This window comes from Myodes glareolus, chromosome 22, assembly GCF_982192425.1.
Source record: "Myodes glareolus chromosome 22, mMyoGla1.1, whole genome shotgun sequence".
In the NCBI taxonomy this organism is placed as follows: domain Eukaryota; kingdom Metazoa; phylum Chordata; class Mammalia; order Rodentia; family Cricetidae; genus Myodes; species Myodes glareolus.
The window spans coordinates 36,516,892-36,533,796 of record NC_142047.1 but is presented as its reverse complement, the minus strand read 5'-3'; the positions used below and the strand labels follow the sequence as shown (position 1 = coordinate 36,533,796).

The 16,905-nt window shown below is 42.7% G+C and overlaps 1 protein-coding gene across 2 annotated transcripts; it reads left to right on the top strand.

Annotated features, from left to right (window-relative positions):
• The first annotated feature begins 5,024 nt into the window (after positions 1-5,024).
• LOC125402426 (acylcarnitine hydrolase-like) lies at positions 5,025-16,008 on the top strand. Of its 2 annotated transcripts, XM_048437182.3 has the most exons (12): positions 5,025-5,188; positions 5,882-6,092; positions 7,224-7,365; positions 8,025-8,158; positions 8,239-8,497; positions 9,262-9,360; positions 9,626-9,766; positions 9,875-9,955; positions 13,551-13,695; positions 14,051-14,188; positions 14,570-14,642; positions 15,056-16,008. In XM_048437182.3, the coding sequence occupies exons 1-12, from the start codon at positions 5,113-5,115 to the stop codon at positions 15,240-15,242; spliced, it is 1,686 nt and encodes a 561-aa protein (XP_048293139.3). In that variant the 5' UTR covers positions 5,025-5,112; the 3' UTR covers positions 15,243-16,008. The 2 variants fall into 2 exon arrangements, with proteins under 2 accessions (XP_048293139.3, XP_048293141.3); XM_048437184.3 differs by lacking the exons at positions 5,025-5,188; positions 7,224-7,365 and having other exon boundaries at positions 5,903-6,092.
• Positions 16,009-16,905: the final 897 nt, after the last annotated feature.

The following is a 16,905-nucleotide window of genomic DNA, read 5'->3' as shown; positions in this document are numbered from 1 at the left end:
ATTTTTCCTTCAGTTGTGGTATGGCACATTCCTGTAAACCCCAGCACTACAGAAGCTGAAGCATGGACTTATTGGATATTATTATTATATGTGCAATATTAATAAGATATTAGATCATGTGCAGATAAATGGATGGAACAAGAAAATATACTGAGTGAAGTAACCCAGACCCAAAAAATACAATGTGCTTTTTTATTTGTGGGTCACAACTCTGAATCTTTAAATATAATTATAATTATATAAGAACATAAATATTAGAGATGTAAGTAGTATCAAAAGGTTCAGAAATGTTCAGCAGAAGCGATGCCTGTCCCTTGTCCCTGAGCCTGCGCATGTGTGAAGGGACAACCTGCCCACAAGACTTCCTAAATCCTTGTGGCCCTGCTACTATTTCCTCTCTTGTGGTTTCATTTTCATTCTTACTTATTCTTGTCCCTAAACTCTCTTATACATTATTCCATTTTACAAAGGTAACAAATTGTATTCAATTTGCCCCGGGTTCTCTCAAAGTATTTTCCCTCTGTCATTAAGAGGCTGTTTCCTTCATCTCTAGACCGTGATATTCCCATAGATTTCTACCTATGACCAACTTGCTCCACTGGGGTACAAGTGTTCATTCCTAGGTTGTCAAATTCCTCCTTTTTCTATCCATTCTGTTGAAGACCAACCACAGAACCTTTATCAGCAGTGAGGATTCTTAACATTGCCCATCCCAAACATCAGGGAGCAGAAGACAGATGATACATTTAGCCTTGGCTCCGCAGTTGGACCAAGAAGAATGCTTCCCTTGAGCGCAGGAGGACTGATTGATCTTGTACTGAGGCTTCAAGCCATCATCAGTCTCCTGTTGTATACATGCATCTGTGAGGTCCCCATTTGTGCTGACATACAAGATACTTCACCAGTGACCTTTAAAATCTCAGTATCTGCATTATTTCTTATAAGCTTTGATATGATCTGATTCCTTTGGAACAAAATGTACCCATCTTACATTTGCATAGATGGGCAAATTTTACCAAAAGAAATATGATCTATGCAACCACACGCACTTAAATGTGACTCTCCTTCTTTTACTGGAAAAAGTTCCCCTGAGTTCCTCTCTGTCATTCATTGCCTGGTGTCTGCTCCAGGGCAACTACTTTCTGATACTACAGTTTGGAAACTGCATATAATTTAAAAACATCAAAGTCCTGGTTATCCTGCCTCAGAAAAGGAATTGTTTGTGGCTGATCCTGTTACTAAGTACAATATCTGTGAGAATCAAATGTGCTGTCATTTAGTTAATAGTGTCAGCCCATGTATGCACATGGCACATTACCCCACCCTGATTGATGCACATCTGCATGACCTATTTTTGACTGCTTTTAATTAAATTCTTTTTTCCTGATATGTTTTATTTTATTATTTATTTTTAATATCAAACAACTATTTTTTATTGAAAATAGATTTTTTTCTTACAATATATTGATTATAATCTCTCCTTCCCCAATTCCTCCAAGATCCTCCCCACCAGCCCACTATCATTAGAAAAAATAAGCACCTAGAAAAAATAATAATAAAATAAAAATCTCAGCCTCACTCTTTAGTAGTTTTGTGATCTTGGAAGTTTCTAAATTCACTGTAATTCAGTCTTCCTAGGCAAAAAATGACAGTATTAATAACTCATTTTATGAGCCATCAGGATTAAGTGACTTTACTCATAAAAATCGTCTAGAAGATGTCGTCAACCAGTACCCAATAAATGTTAGCTCCTGCCGACCTTTTTATTTGGAAACAGCACCATGTCGGAGCCCCCTCCAGCAGGGATCAGAGCAGGGGGACTGATTAAAGGCAGAAGGCAGAAGAGAGAACAGTACAGTCAGCTAACACCCTCCCTGCACTGTCCTTGGGAGAAAGCTCAAATGGGTGCATTAGCTCACACAAGAATTTAGATAGCAGCAAGTAGCTACTAATTCTAACTATGTGTGCCATACACCAGCCCAAATCTTAATGGATAAAGTCTTCTTTCATCTGGGCAAAAATGCTCTTTCTTATGGGTTTAATCAGAACTTTTTCACAGCCCTCAAGGATGCAGGCAGGCAGGCAAGTTCGAACTCAAATGACTTCTGTAAGTCAGAATTGACTCCAGATGGAAACTGAGTCACATGTGGGCTACCATACACCATTGTATCATTTATGGTGAGTTCGGATTGTTTATTTTTTATTATTTTATTTAAACAACTTTTTTCATTTATTTTACATACCTACCACAGTTTCCCCTTCCTCCTCTCCTCCTGGTCACTGCACCCCCACTCCGTTTCCCATCTACCCCTCCTCTTCCACTCCTCCTCTGTCTCCATTCAGAAAGGGCCAAACCTCCCAAGGGCTTGAACAAAGGCTAGCACATCAAGTTGAGGCAGGACCTGGCTCTTTACCTTGCATCAGGACAGGACAAGGTAATCCAGCATGAGGAACAGGTTCCCAAATGCAAGCTAGACTCTGGGACAAGTCCTGATTGAAAGGTTGACATACTCTAATGTTAAGTCTCTCCACTGACACAGTGAGCCAAATCAAGCCAAATTTAAAAGTGAAGGACCAGGTTTAATCTGAGCAAAGCACTCGCAGATGACTCTCTGGAAAGGAAGCAGGAGAGAAATCACATGCCCAATCTACAGACCGGATAAATATGTTTACCTTTTAAAAGAACTACCTGACTGTCGTCTATAATGACTACATCATCATGTGTCTCCTCCAGTGGTCTAGGAGAGTGTCAGTGGCTCCATGTCTTTGCTGACACTTGGACTTATGGGTCTTAAACCTGGTTATATTGAACGGATATATATATATATATATATATATATATATATATATATATATATATATATATATACACACATATATCTTGTCGCAAATATTTTCATGGAGTTGTGTCTCTAATTACCTCTCTACCTATCTACCTATCTATCTGTCACATGCTCTATTTCTTTGTCTCTCTGTCCCTAACTTTCTGCTCTCCCTTCTCACTCTCTGCCTCCCCCACAGAGTAGAGTCTGAGCATCTCCTTCATTTCCCATCTTTCCTATGGCCATGGCCATCATCCACACGGGGCCTCTGATGATGGTGCAGTGAGTAGCAACACATGCAGGAATTGCTCCAGCTGAGCTACAAAAATGTGTGAGATTTAAAAGCCCAGGGATGCCCAGGATCCATTAGGAATACAGTTCCTTCATATAGAGACTGGAGGAGCTGGGGACTTTTCAGCCCTTGTGGTCCAGCTCTTCCTTTGATTGGGAACTTGGAGTGGAGACAGCACCTGCCAAGAAAGGCTAGGACCACAGTCAGGACGGGAGTGCATTGGAGGGGTGACAGTGAATCAAAGGAACCCTGTTGATTAGTGGAGGCAGGGGCTGAGCTGTGATGTGACAGAAAAACAGACAGAGACACCAAGGAAGAAGTCCCACAGTGCCATGCTGTGGGGCTCTAGACTATTATTTAGATAATAATTAAGATAATCTGGAGCCAAAGCCAATTCTCAGGTGGCACTAAAGGTTGTCTGATGCTGACCCCCATGCCACTTCTTCTAGGAAGCCAGTCTGGGCTATGCATGGACTCCTGATCCTGCATCCTTTAATTTATCCTGTCAGGGTTCTTTGTGATTCTAAGACTCTTTATTTATTGCTTTGTATCTCAGGTTTATGAGAGGTTCTGAGCACCCAGACTGACCCCAGTGTTAGAGCCAGAAAGTCCCCATTAAATGCTTGTCACATGGTTACATATGATATTGGTCAGGAGGTGGTAAGATAACTTCACTCCAATCCTGATGACCTAAATTCCACTTTGGGCTTCATATGGTGGAATTAGAGTATGGACTTACACAAATTGTTCCTTCACCTTCATATATGAGCCAGGGATGGGAGAATCCACACATACACATATGGACATGAGCATAGTGAATAAATAAATGCAAATATTTAAAAATATTTATTTAATGGATAAATGACCATGACATTGGTCTTGGCAGAAACAGGTCACTAGAGAAGACACATCACAAGTGTGGAGTAAATGGAGGCTGGGGACTTTAAAAGCATCAGAAATGCCCTGTTTTGATCAAACAACTACGACCTAACAGGGAGGTGTTCATGTAGATCCTAAGATTGTTGCAGGAACCAGGGACCCTGGAATCAGCTCAGTAAACTGAGACTTCAAAGCACAGAAGAGTCTTGAGAATGAAGGCCACACTCAGAACTCCTGCATCTGCCTGTCTCTCCTGTGACAACTTGAGTGTGTCCCTACTCACAGAAACTCTCTGTCTCTCCTGTTACAGCTTTCTGTCCATGTGTGAGGACAGGTGACCCAGAAAAGCTTCAGAATCCATACTGTGCCTCTCCAGGGGGGTCAAAGAGGGAACAGAAACAGCAGATATGACTTTGATAGCTATTCTTGATTGTCAGCTTGACTACATTTGGAATTAACTAGAATCCAGAAATGGAGGGCACACTTGTGAGGGGTTTCATGATAGTTTGAAGAGGGTGAATTTACTTCTTCTCTGGACATTTGAGGTGGGAAGACACACGCATTTGATCCAGATATGAGTCAAACTGCTAGAAGCATCTATAAGGACTTGGGAGACAGAGGATGTGGCTCTTTGCCTGTTTGCTCTAAACTTGCTAGCGAATTCATTCCTTCACTGACATGAGAGTCTACCTCTTCGGGATTTCAGAATCTGCTGAAGACCAGCTGAGATATACAACCTCATGTACTGAGCAACTTCTGGATTCTTGGACTTTCTATCCATAACCAGTCACTGTTCAATTAGTAGAACCATAACCTGTTAAGTTATTCTAATAAATCCCATTTCTCTATGTTTATATAGAGAGATGCATTCCATAAACCCTGCTGCTCTAGAGAACCCAGACTAATGCAGTGACCTTGCCCTGCCCCCAGGCCATTGGCTCCTGTCATTTCTGACTAATCATTTTTCCTACAATGAGGACTTTGCCCCAACACACCTAGTTCCCTCCTACTTCCTTTTGATTTAAATTCCTGCCTGGGCAAGCCGCACAGTTTCTGCTTCCTGTTTGTCAAATGTGGTCGTCCTACATAGCAGCACCGATTCAGGCCTGAGAGCTGATCATGTCACTGAACCAACTTCATAGCTGGCTGAATGCTGTGGTCTTTGGGCTCCTGCTTCTCCTTCTTCATGTGCAGGGTGAGGCTCACTAAGCTGCCAATGGGAAATGATTAGAGTCAGAGCTGCCACAGTCTGCATGTCAAAGGCTGAACTTCTGAGAGAAAAGGTGGGGGAAGGACAGGTGATGGAAATGATATATAAAAGTGTGGGAAACTTGGGCCTCCCAATCCCCTGGTCAAAGTCCACAGGGCCAGAGATGTCCAAGATCACTCTTGGACTGAGCGATACTGAAGAGACAATTCAGTGTAAGGTGCTCTGGAGAGATCTAGACAATTCCAAGAAACATGAGCTGAAGGTATTTTTCCCTTTGTGTATGGCTATGATTATAGCTACTACTGACCTTTGGATAAGAATGACAATCATCTCTGCGAGTTCAAGGCCAACCTGGTTGCAGAGTGAGTTCCAGGACAGTTGGGTCTACACAGAGAGATACTACCAGAAAAAAAATAGCAATGATTATGAATTTGTGTGGCCAAATGTCTATGATTATGCAACCTCCTTGGCCAGAGAAATGCTCTGATACCCTTCAAAGGCAATAGGAAAGGTTCCTGGCTCTGAGGGATAGCGAAGTTCCCACACTCACACCCCACAGCTGAACTAGGAGGCCCTGGGTTCCTGTCTTTTGTGCCCTGGTAACAGTGAGATGGGCACTCCCACATCTGCTGGCAACTGATTGCACAAAACTAACCCTGATGCCATCTCTCCACCCAGGTCAGGACTCCTCAGAGGCCAGCCCCATCAGAAACACACACACAGGCCAGGTCCGAGGCAGCCTCATCCGAGTGACTGACACCAAAGTTGGTGTCCACAAATTCCTGGGAATCCCCTTTGCCAAGCCACCTGTAGGGCAACTGCGCTTTGCACCCCCTGAAGCCCCTGAACCATGGAGTGGTGTGAAAGATGGGACCTCCTATCCAGCCATGTAAGTTCTGGGCCCAGAGGACGTCTGGCCCTGGGGTGAACAGTTGCTCTGAGCTCTGAGCCATGCTGAAGTCTTTCTTCCATCTCAGCTCCATAGCAGTTTTCTCCCAGTGTGGGGAACCCGCCATGCATTTTTCTGATGCATGTGCTAAGGCTGAGTAGAACAACTGTACCAGCTCCTGGGTCAGAGCTTGGCACCATTGAGAGTCAGATGCAGGTACTGTAGAAAGGAACAAAAATAAAATTGTTCACAGATCCAAATTAAGCCCAGTGTGCTCTGCCACAATGGGAAGAATCTCTAGGAATGAGTTGTGAGGCTTATTAACCAGAGAGCCCCATGAATCCAGTAGAATTCACTTCAGGTCCTGAAGCGTACAGACAGCATGATGCACACTTGCTAACTCTGCCTTCTTAGTCACTAGGACAACCTATAGGGCCAAGCGACACTGATCAAGGAACAAGGATATGTAATTAAATCCCTCTGGAGACAGAACAGGAAAAAGAAGCTCCCTGAGGGTCTGTACTTGGGGTGAAGGATTTCTCACTGCCCTTTGGACAATATTGCCCATCGATTCCTCTAGCACTTGTGGACTACAACACTCCAATATTGCAATCTTAGTTAGTTTTCTGCTGCTCTACCAAGAAAAGTAACTTAGCAAAGAAAGCTACTATTATAGGCTTCAGACTACAGTCTATCAAGTTGGGGAATTCACAGTGCAGGAAAATTCTGGGAGCTGGTCACATTCCATCTATAACCAGAAATAGAGGGTAGAAAATGCTCGCAAGCCTGCTAATGCTCAGGTCATTTTTCTATTCTTATACAATTCAGTAAATGTCATCACATGCAGCCAATCATTTCCATAGAGACATCTAGAAGTCTCTATATCCCAGACTCAGAAAGAATAACATTCAGGCCCTTTCTAGCTGGAGGAGTCCCTAGAAATCTGGCTTCACCTCAGCTTTCAGGAAGCTTGTGGTCATTATCTCGGTGGGAAGGGACTTTAGAGTGGGAATATACATTAACAGGGCATCATGAGGAACAGCACCTGAACATGCCTTGGAAAAATTCAGACTCACATTTGGTTTTGACCACCATACATCTCTTGGAATAACTGTCTCCCTTTTATGGCAGTTGTCTGCAAAATATTGATAAGATGAATTCAGAGAGCCTAAAGAAGTTAAAAATGAACCCGCCTCCCATCTCCATGTCTGAGGACTGCCTGTATCTCAACATCTACACACCAGCTCATGCCCATGAGGGCTCTAACCTGCCTGTGAGTGTCCGGACATGGTCACCTTGGGGAGAGGGCATGTTTTTCAAGATGATGAGAAGGGTCGAAAGCAACATGAGCTCTGTTGCAGTGTGGATTCTATTGAAAAGCCTTGCCCTATTTGGGTCAAAAAAAGGCCTTCTCAGTCACACTATATAGTTGAAAACTGGGTATGGAACATGGAGCACTGGAGCCCTGAGCCTTCAAAGGCTCTAGCTCTTTACTAAAAACCAGGACTCATTCTACAACCTGAGCCCTGCAGAATCACTAGCCTGCTCAAGACCTCATCATTGTGAGTCACCCTCTTCTACTTCTGGGTTACCTGTTGTGTCGGTGAGAGTTGATGATCCTTTCCATTTTTCATCAAGAGAGATATCCATGGAGATACCCCTCTTTGTTCCACTATGAAGAGTCTGAGTAATGATGACATTACTTTATACGTAGAGCCATTAATTCAAACTGAGATACATGATGGGGATGGGGATTAGAAATATACTGATGGGGCTACTAGAGAACCCACCTATGACGAAGGTCCTGAAGTCCTGAGGATTTGCATGTATTTGTGTAGCTGCACAGAGGCCCAGAAGTTGATATTCCAGTAAGTAATCCTGCAGAGCTTGGACTGACTAGCAGCTTCCTGGCATCTCTTTTGACTTCTCCAGGTGATGGTGTGGATCCATGGTGGTGGTCTGATTATAGGAATGGCCTCCATGTATGATGGGTCCATGCTGGCAGCCATTGAGGATGTGGTGGTGGTCACTATCCAGTACCGTCTGGGTGTCCTAGGATTCTTCAGGTGAGCCTGGGCTGGGGTGGACAATGTCATCTGAGAAGAACCTAGACAGCCCTTTGATCCATGTCTCTTCCACTTCTCAGCACTGGAGACCAGCACGCCAGAGGCAACTGGGGCTACCTGGACCAAGTGGCTGCCCTGCGCTGGGTCCAACAGAACATTGCCTACTTTGGAGGCAACCCTAACAAGGTCACCATCTTTGGTGAGTCAGCAGGCGGCATAAGTGTGTCTTCACTGGTTGTGTCCCCCATGTCCAAAGGACTCTTCCACAGAGCCATCATGGAGAGTGGAGTAGCCGTGTTGCCTGGTCTCATCTCCAACTCCTCTGAGGTGATTCACCAAGTAAGTGCCCCAACTCCTTCAACCCTCTTTCTACTGCCACAATATTGTCCTCTGGCACTATGGTACTCAGTGGAGAATACAAGAATCTAGGGAAAGGATGTCTCTTCATTTGTTTCTGAAAGGCTCATGGTTTAGGATCCATGCCTCTGCTTTCTACAGGCTGAGTATGTTCTGTGGATAGCAAAGCTGCCCCTAAGCAGCATTGACCACTGGCAAAATTGAGTGTGCAAGGGCTAGGGAGATGGTTCAGTGGGCTTTTAAAAGTGCTTGGAGTGCAAACCTAGGTCCTATGTTCAAATTCCCAGAATCCACAAGAGGCTGGAGATGGTAGCATGTATCTATAATTCCAATGTTCCTGTGGTCATGTGGGGGAGGCAGAGACTAGAGAATCCCTGGATGTTTACAGGACAGCTCAGTTAGTGCAGGCAGCACCAAAACAAAGAGACCTTGTCTCAAATACAGGGAACAGTGAATGAGACTTTGTCCTCTAACCTTCACATAAGAACTATAGCAAACTTGCTCTTTCTCTCATATACAAAACCCAGAGAGATGGGTAGAGAGAACAAAGCTACCCTAAAAAAAAATAAAACCAGTATGCAGGTATAATGGGTATTGCTTGCTATGTCACCTATGGGCTATGGGACTTGGGAACAATTTCATATTTATTCCAATCCACACACAACACACACTATAGTGTTGTGTTTTGGGGCAATAGCATCGAGTTGGAATGGAGCAAGCTCATCTCCTTGCTTGTTCCCTTATAGACGGTGGCCAGCCTATCTGGATGTGAAGCCATAGACTCAGAGGCCCTGGTGCACTGTCTGAGAGGCAAAAGTGAAGCAGAAGTTCTGGATATTAACAAGGTAAGTAGAATTGTGTGTCTAGAAGGACCTGGGCAACAAGATGTGTGACTCTGAACCAAATACCTCATCTCTATGGCTTTGTGTTCTTTTAGTTCTGTGTACAATATGAACTTAGGACCAAGATAGGCTGTTCTAAGTGTAGATTCTCTTCCAGAGTGAGCGGTGCACCCTGAAACTAGTGAGAACTGAGAAAATGGTGAAAGTAACTCAGCGGATCAGCATATTATTTCACTGACCTTCAGCACTGACTTTTAATGCCCCTCAGGTCTTCCAGGCCATCCCTGCTGTGGTGGATGGAGTGTTCTTCCCCAGGCATCCCCAAGAGTTGTTGGCTTCCGGGAATTTTCACCCTGTCCCCAGCATCATTGGTGTCAACAATGATGAGTATGGTTGGATCATCCCTGTGGTGAGGCTCACTTCCAATATTCTGGGAACCTAGAGACTCACATGTTAAGCAGTGGGAACTCAATGCGTCTTTAATCCAAGACTATCAGACTTGTCTTTTGCCTCCCAGGCTGTAGAAAATGACCAGAAAATAAAGGAAATAACCAAAGAGAACCTGGAGACTATTATGAAGGAAACAGCAGCACAAATGGTAAGATACCTCTGACGTTGTCTGTATAGAGACGTCCCTCATATCTCCTTCTCAGACAGTATCCCTATTAATAAAGGTCAGTATATATGTGTGATTCTGTGTGGGGTCACCTTGGAGTGTAACAGGCTTTTTCTTTTTTGGAAGCCACTAACTAGGTCCCAAATCATGACATGAAGATCTCTTATTAGTTGACTTCTCACTCTTATCTTATGCTTAATTTCACTAGCTCTTATGACTTAATCAGTTTCCCTTCTCCTGTTTTGCCTTGGGAATTTTAACCTTTATTCCCTTCTGTATATCTTACTTTACTGTTCTTGTGTCTGGTGGGCAGCTACCTGACTTCTATCCCTTGGCGTGTCCCTCTCTTTTTCCTCATTCTCTTCTATCTCTTCTCTTCTTCTCCCTTAGCCTAAATATCTCCTCCTATTTATTCTCTCTGCCCACCAGCACTGCCTGTTCCTCTCCTGCCTAGATATTGCCCATTCAGCTTTTTATTAAACCAACCAGGTGCCTTGGGCAGGCAAGGTGAAACAACAGCACATCTTTACATAAACAAGCACATCATAAACAAATGTAACACATCTTGACATTCTTAACAAAGGCAGCCGAAACAAATGCAACATGCCTTTACACAGTTAAAATAATATTCCACCACACAAACAAATGTAGTACATCTTTTCCCAGTTAAAATAATATTCTACAAAATTTGTAGGTTGAGACTGCTCTTTTGTTTCCCAGCCACTCTGACTGGAATAATCACACAGAACCTATATTAATTACAACACTGTTCAGCCAATGACTCAGGCATATTTCTAGCTAGTTCTTATATCTTGAATTAACCCACTTCTATTATTCTGTGTGTAGCCACAAGGTTGTGATTTAGCAGGTAAAGTTTGACATCTGTCTGCTTTGGCAGCTACATGGTGTCTCCCTGACTCCACCTATTCTTTCTATATCTCTCCCTGTCTGGCTATATGTCCCTGCTATAGGCCAAAACAGTTTCTTTATTAACCAATGGTAATAACACATTTATAGCATACAGGCGAAATCCACATCATCTCCCCTTTTCTGTCTAAATTGAAAGAAATGTTTAACTTTAACATAGTAAAATTACATATAACAAAACAGGTTAGAGCAAGAATTACAGTTACAATATTTAGTCTATTTGTATCCGAAAAAATTAAAGAAAATTTACTATCATCTATTTTATCTTTGTGAGTCTAAAGTCTCATTTATAATTTATCTTTTATCATAACTATGGAAAACTATAACTATCTGTCTTCAACTCTTCAAGGACCCCAGAATGTTATAATATTACCTAAGTAAATAAGAAGCACATTATAAGCAACTTTCAAAACTCTAGACCTGACAGAGACATCTTGCTGCCTGGACAGTCACCCAACATTTTTCTGTAATGTTGGGGCATCCATCTTCAGCCTACAGGCAAACTTTTCCATGAAGCAGGAAATTCAAAGGTCTGCTCTGCCTTGTACTGGCAAAATTCATTAATTGTTTTCTTTTGTGTCATGGAGGATGTCTGGTAGTTTCTTCTGCGAAGAAGCAACTCTGAAAGACGATTCTATCTTTTGAAAAGTTCTGAAGTCACTTTTCTGTGGGTCCTGCATGCCAGTTCATATAGTATACCATCAAGCAGTTCAGGCAAGAGCAATTTATGACCCAAATGACTAACAAACTCTATAAGGAAACTCTTCAATGTCCATCATCCTCTTGAAGTAGATTGTTATAATGCTACCAGGAACAGATGTGTCTCACTGTCATGAAAAGTCCTCAGTTAACAAAATATTTTAAATGCCATATTCTATAAGTCTTTGAAATCTTTGAAGAATACCTCGCCATCTGAAATATATCACTGAACATCTAGGAAGCCTAACTAACATGACTACAATTTAACTATTACAGATGACCATCTATTAATCTATAATTTTTAATTATACATTACATTTTAAAATGAGCTGCACAAATATATAATACATAAACAAGAGCAGAAATACATATATACAGTGTATATGTAACAAAGTCAACCTTAAATTTTTATCAATAGGATAAGATCCATACCAAAACAAAGTATTCCCCTTTAAATATCCCCCTTTAAATGAAAACAAACATTTATAAACAATCATTTTGAGAATTTTGGCATTGTTTTCTCCAAACTGCTTCCTGTTGTTTGTTGGGCAAAGTATTTTTAGGGTTCATGGAGACCGTTCAGGGGATCTTGCTCCATCAAACCACTTTAGCCTGGAAGGAATCCACAGGAATTTGTGGAAATGAAAGCAGAACCTCTTTTTCAAAGCAACATATCCTTAGACCTAAATTTTGAAGTCAAGATATCTTTATGTTGTTTTAACTTAGCAGCCCCCAGAATTAAATGTCTCTATGCAGTCAAAAGATTCAAAGGAAACACAATAATAAACACAATCCAGACTCTGTGTATCCCATCTGTACATGGCTTATTTCCTTTACTCCTTTCATCTATGACTGTCTGTACTCTTTTATGTTACTTTTATGGTGGCTTTAAAGACTTTATTTTATTTTTTAACCATTTACTATTTTTATAAATATCTATATTTTTTCCTCTCCCTCTTAAACCCATGTATGTTTATCCAACACCTTGACCCATTTAGAGGTCTTTTCGTTTGAATGTGTCTTTATTGCATATCTGTAATCCTTTTCTGACCAAGGGTGCTTTTTTTATTGCTAAGCAAACATGGCTAGGGCCAACATCATGGCCCTGCCTGTTCACTCCAGTCCAACATTGGCAGAGGCATGTCCACCACCTCTGTGAGCCGTGCACACCATCCCAGCACCAAGGACACAGTGTGTCTATGTTGCCATTGAGCAACTAGTAACACAATGTTCACAAACCCCATTTAAGTTCAGGACCTCCCGAAAGAGCCAGAGTTCATGCTACCAGCATGAACCAAGAAGCTGTCATTTCTCAAAGGAGCCACACCTCTGCTTGCAACTAGCAAACCAAGCCTATCTGAAAAAGAATGTGGCTACCAAGAAACTTCACTTGGCTCTGTTCTTTTGTGTCTAGAATTCCTTCCAAAGCTCTCTCAGTTTTTATGTGGGTATAGTTGTCCCATGTTGGTGTGCCATTTTGTAGATGGTGACTGTGCTTTTATTTCCTGGCTATTCTGACCCAAATAATCACATACAAACTATATTAATTACAACACTGTTCAGCCAATGACTCGGGCATATTTCTAGCTAGCTCTTACATCTTGAATTAACCCATTTGTATGATTCTGTATATAGCCACAAGACTGTAGCCTACCCACTAAAGTTCTGATGTCTGTCTCTTTTGGCAGCTACATAGTGTCTCCTTGACTCTACCTACTCTCTTTCTATATCTCTTCCAGCCTGGCTATACTCTGTCCTGCTATAGGCCAAAAGAGCTTCTTTATTAACCAATGGTAATAAAATATATTCATAACATACAGAGGGGAGTCCCATATCAAAAATTTGACCTTGAACCTTTTTGCCCATACCCTATCTCATCCCAGGGCCCATTTTCCACATGCCAAAGGCTGTTGCCTGTCTAACCTCATTCTTCTGGCTCCCCTTGGTGTAGATGCTGCCTCCTGAGTGCAGCGACCTGCTAATAGAAGAGTACATGGGGGACACTGAGGATCTCCAACCTTTCCAAATACAGTTCGGAGAGATGATGGGAGACTTCATGTTTGTGATCCCTGCACTCCAAGTAGCACATTTTCAACGTGAGTACACCTGTAACAAGGATTAGGGGAGCAGTTCAGAGATGTGGATCACGGGTGAGCACTGTGGAGCAGTGTGGTTCCAGGTCACCCCATGTCTAGTTTAATAGAGTGGCATGTAGGTACGGAAGAGAAAATGGGTCACGTACTTTATTGACTTGACAAAACCACTCAACTGGGAAGGCCACGGACACAGTTTAACCAAGGGCTTTTCCACAGCTCGAGCTCTAGCCTAAAGCTCCCTCTGCCACTTAACTTGATTCCAGGTAACATTTCATCAAGGTTTCTTGTCACCAATCATACATCAGAAAAGTTCCAGGTAAGGGACGACTAAGTCACCATCTGTCTTTACCTCCAGGTTTCCATGCCCCTGTATACTTCTATGAGTTCCAACATCAGCCCACCTTTTTCAAGCAAGTGAGGCCACCCCACGTGAAGGCTGACCATGGAGATGAGATTCCTTTTGTCTTTGGGTCCTTATTCTGGGGTGTGAAACGTGAGTCTTTCCTTATTTTTCTTGAGCTGAATAAGGTACCAGATGACTCTCTGAGGGACTCATAAGCTCTCATTCCATGAACAAACCTGTATAGATATAGCTATAGATACAGATTATATAAATGATACAGATATATAGATATCTGGTTTAGAATCTGGACCCATTCCAGTCTAACCTGTAATGGGGAAGTTGACAGCACATTGGGTCAAGAATTCAATTAGAGGTTTGCATGGATCTTGGATACTGTATATAGTGAAGAAGGGAGGTAGCAAAACCAATAGTTTGGAGTCAGCTGACAATTAGGATTGTAAATCTGAAGCATGAGTTGGCAGTTGCATGAGGTAGCAAATACTTGGACCTTTGTCTTTCTAATGACTCCAGTTGACCTCACTGAGGAGGAAGAGCTACTGAACAGGAGGGTGATGAAGTACTGGGCCAACTTTGCAAGATATGGGTGAGAACATGCCCTTCCCTCAACCTTTCAGGTGTGGGTCCCTCTCTAGGGCTCCCTTTTGGATGGAAGCCTTAGCACGCATGAACATTTCATCACATGAAAGGGTCTGCTTTACCTCATAGCACCTTTATACAGATACTTTGTAAGTGTCAGATACTGGTCATCTCACAGTGACATCTCATGAGTCATAGTGCTATGGGACTGTTCTTTAGATATTACCTCTCAGAGGGAGGTAGTCTTCCCCCACATGGAGCAGAAACCAGTGGGTGACACTTGTATCCCTATATCAGGACACCTGTCCCAACAGCCACATTAACCACTGGCCTAATTGTTTTACTGCCTGACCCAAATCAGGGGGTCAGTCTTTGGATCAGAGTGACTTCACCCTTCTGTGATTGCTGGCATACCCACAGGAACCCCAACAGCGAGGGTCTACCCTACTGGCCCATGATGGACGAGGATGAGCAATACCTGCAGCTGGACATCCAGCCTGCTGTGGGCCGAGCCCTGAAGGCCCGAAGGCTGCAGTTCTGGACCCAGACTCTGCCCCAGAAAATCCAGGAGCTAAAGAAATCTCAGAACATGCACAACGAGCTATAGTGCCCTGTGTGATGAATGGTGTGTAGCATTGGCTGCTGATGGGGTCACCTTGAGTTTCCCAAAACATACTGAGTGACCAGGATTTATCCTAACAGTCACAAACCATTCACAACCTCTATACTTGTCTGTTCTTCTACATTTATCATGAATCCTCTGTATGTGGTCCTATCCTGCTGGGTCATCTTTGGTTAGACCCACTCAATAAATATTCCCATAACAATATGGATTTGTGAGTCCCAAAGTACCCATCTCTTTTCACACCCCACTGGGACTGGGTATCTTCTTTCTTTCCTTGCCTCATCTCTCATCCTCAATATCCTTTTCTCTAAGACCAAAACCCTCTTTTAGTGAAGCAGCTTTGGAGAACGTTGTTAAGGGTTTTTAAAGGAACCCATGTGATACTGTGGGCTGAGTCAAAAGCGCGTGCCCTCTCTCGTCAAGTTCATACTTTTAGAGACCTTGAAGTCCAAGGATAAGATACCAACAGGTGTGCTGCATTGTGTTGACTAGCTCTCTGACCCAAAGACAACACCTTGTGTGTGATGGGATATTTAGTAGTTCCTATGACCCAGGCCTCCAATAGGCCTAACTCTTCACATCATCATATTGGAGCCTAAGTTTGAATATAGAAATATGACTCATAGACCCTTTCAAAACACAGCACATAAAGGTTTCCAATTCAGTCTTTGAATCTGTAAACATCTAAAAGTGACTCTACAAATTGTGTTTGTAAATAAAATATCACCTACAAATTATTTTAAGATAATTTGTTTATTCGTCAGTATCAATTTTTTTTTCTTCCCCTTCCCATCATCCAACCTCATTCATTTATTTCCATCCCAAAGTCATCAGTGGCACAATTTTGTATTAGATGTAGGATTTGGTATCTATTATCTCCCCAATTCTGGGAGTGTGTGCATATAGGTGTGTGGCACATATGTGTTGGGGAGGATATATGTCCAGAAAAACTAGGTTGCTTACTGTGTGCCTGCTGAGGTTTGTTTTGATTTCCAGGAGTTCTGTAGACATGGAAACTCCCACATTGGCACATATCAAACATCTATGAAAATGTTTGTCTATGGGGTGAGTCCTAATAGCAGGGCGGGGGTGCCAGAAGGTCCATACATATTCAATAGAGGTTCTGTCCCCTGTCTCTCTGAGCATACGCCCACTTATGGGGGTGTCCTTCTGCTTCCAAAGCTCCTCTGAAACCTCCTGTTCCCTGTGATAACCCTCTTCCCCTTGATTGTCCATAGACATAACTTCCATTCTTACCTCTTTGCTGTTACTAAACATTTTGGCCTTTCTAATAAATGCCCTCTCTTTTTATGTCATTATACAAGGGTGCAGAATTCTGCTCAATCTACCTAAATTGTCCCAAAACGTTTTCTCTCTGTCTCTAAGAGCCCAGATCCTTTGTGATAGAGATCCTGACATGTCATATCCCCTTATTTCTGATCAGTTTGCCCAACAAGCCAAGTTTTCCCAGGTTGGCAAACTCCCCCTTTTTAAAAATCCAGTGCAAGGAAGAGCAACCCCAGGGCCGCATGACTTTTGGGGTCACAGTGAAGATTATTGATTGTCCATTCTGGACAACATGGGCAGAGAAGAATACTCTCCCAGAGGGCTGGTGCCAGATTCTCCCACGCTTGCCTGAGCTCAG

Bases quoted from the DNA above. Each gene is read 5' to 3' on its own strand.
- LOC125402426 (XM_048437182.3), top strand. From the start codon at position 5,113: ATGTCACTGAACCAACTTCATAGCTGGCTGAATGCTGTGGTCTTTGGG. The intron at 7,366-8,024 runs GTGAGTGTCCGG...TGACTTCTCCAG, and splicing joins ATGAGGGCTCTAACCTGCCT to GTGATGGTGTGGATCCATGG. The intron at 8,159-8,238 runs GTGAGCCTGGGC...TCCACTTCTCAG, and splicing joins GGTGTCCTAGGATTCTTCAG to CACTGGAGACCAGCACGCCA.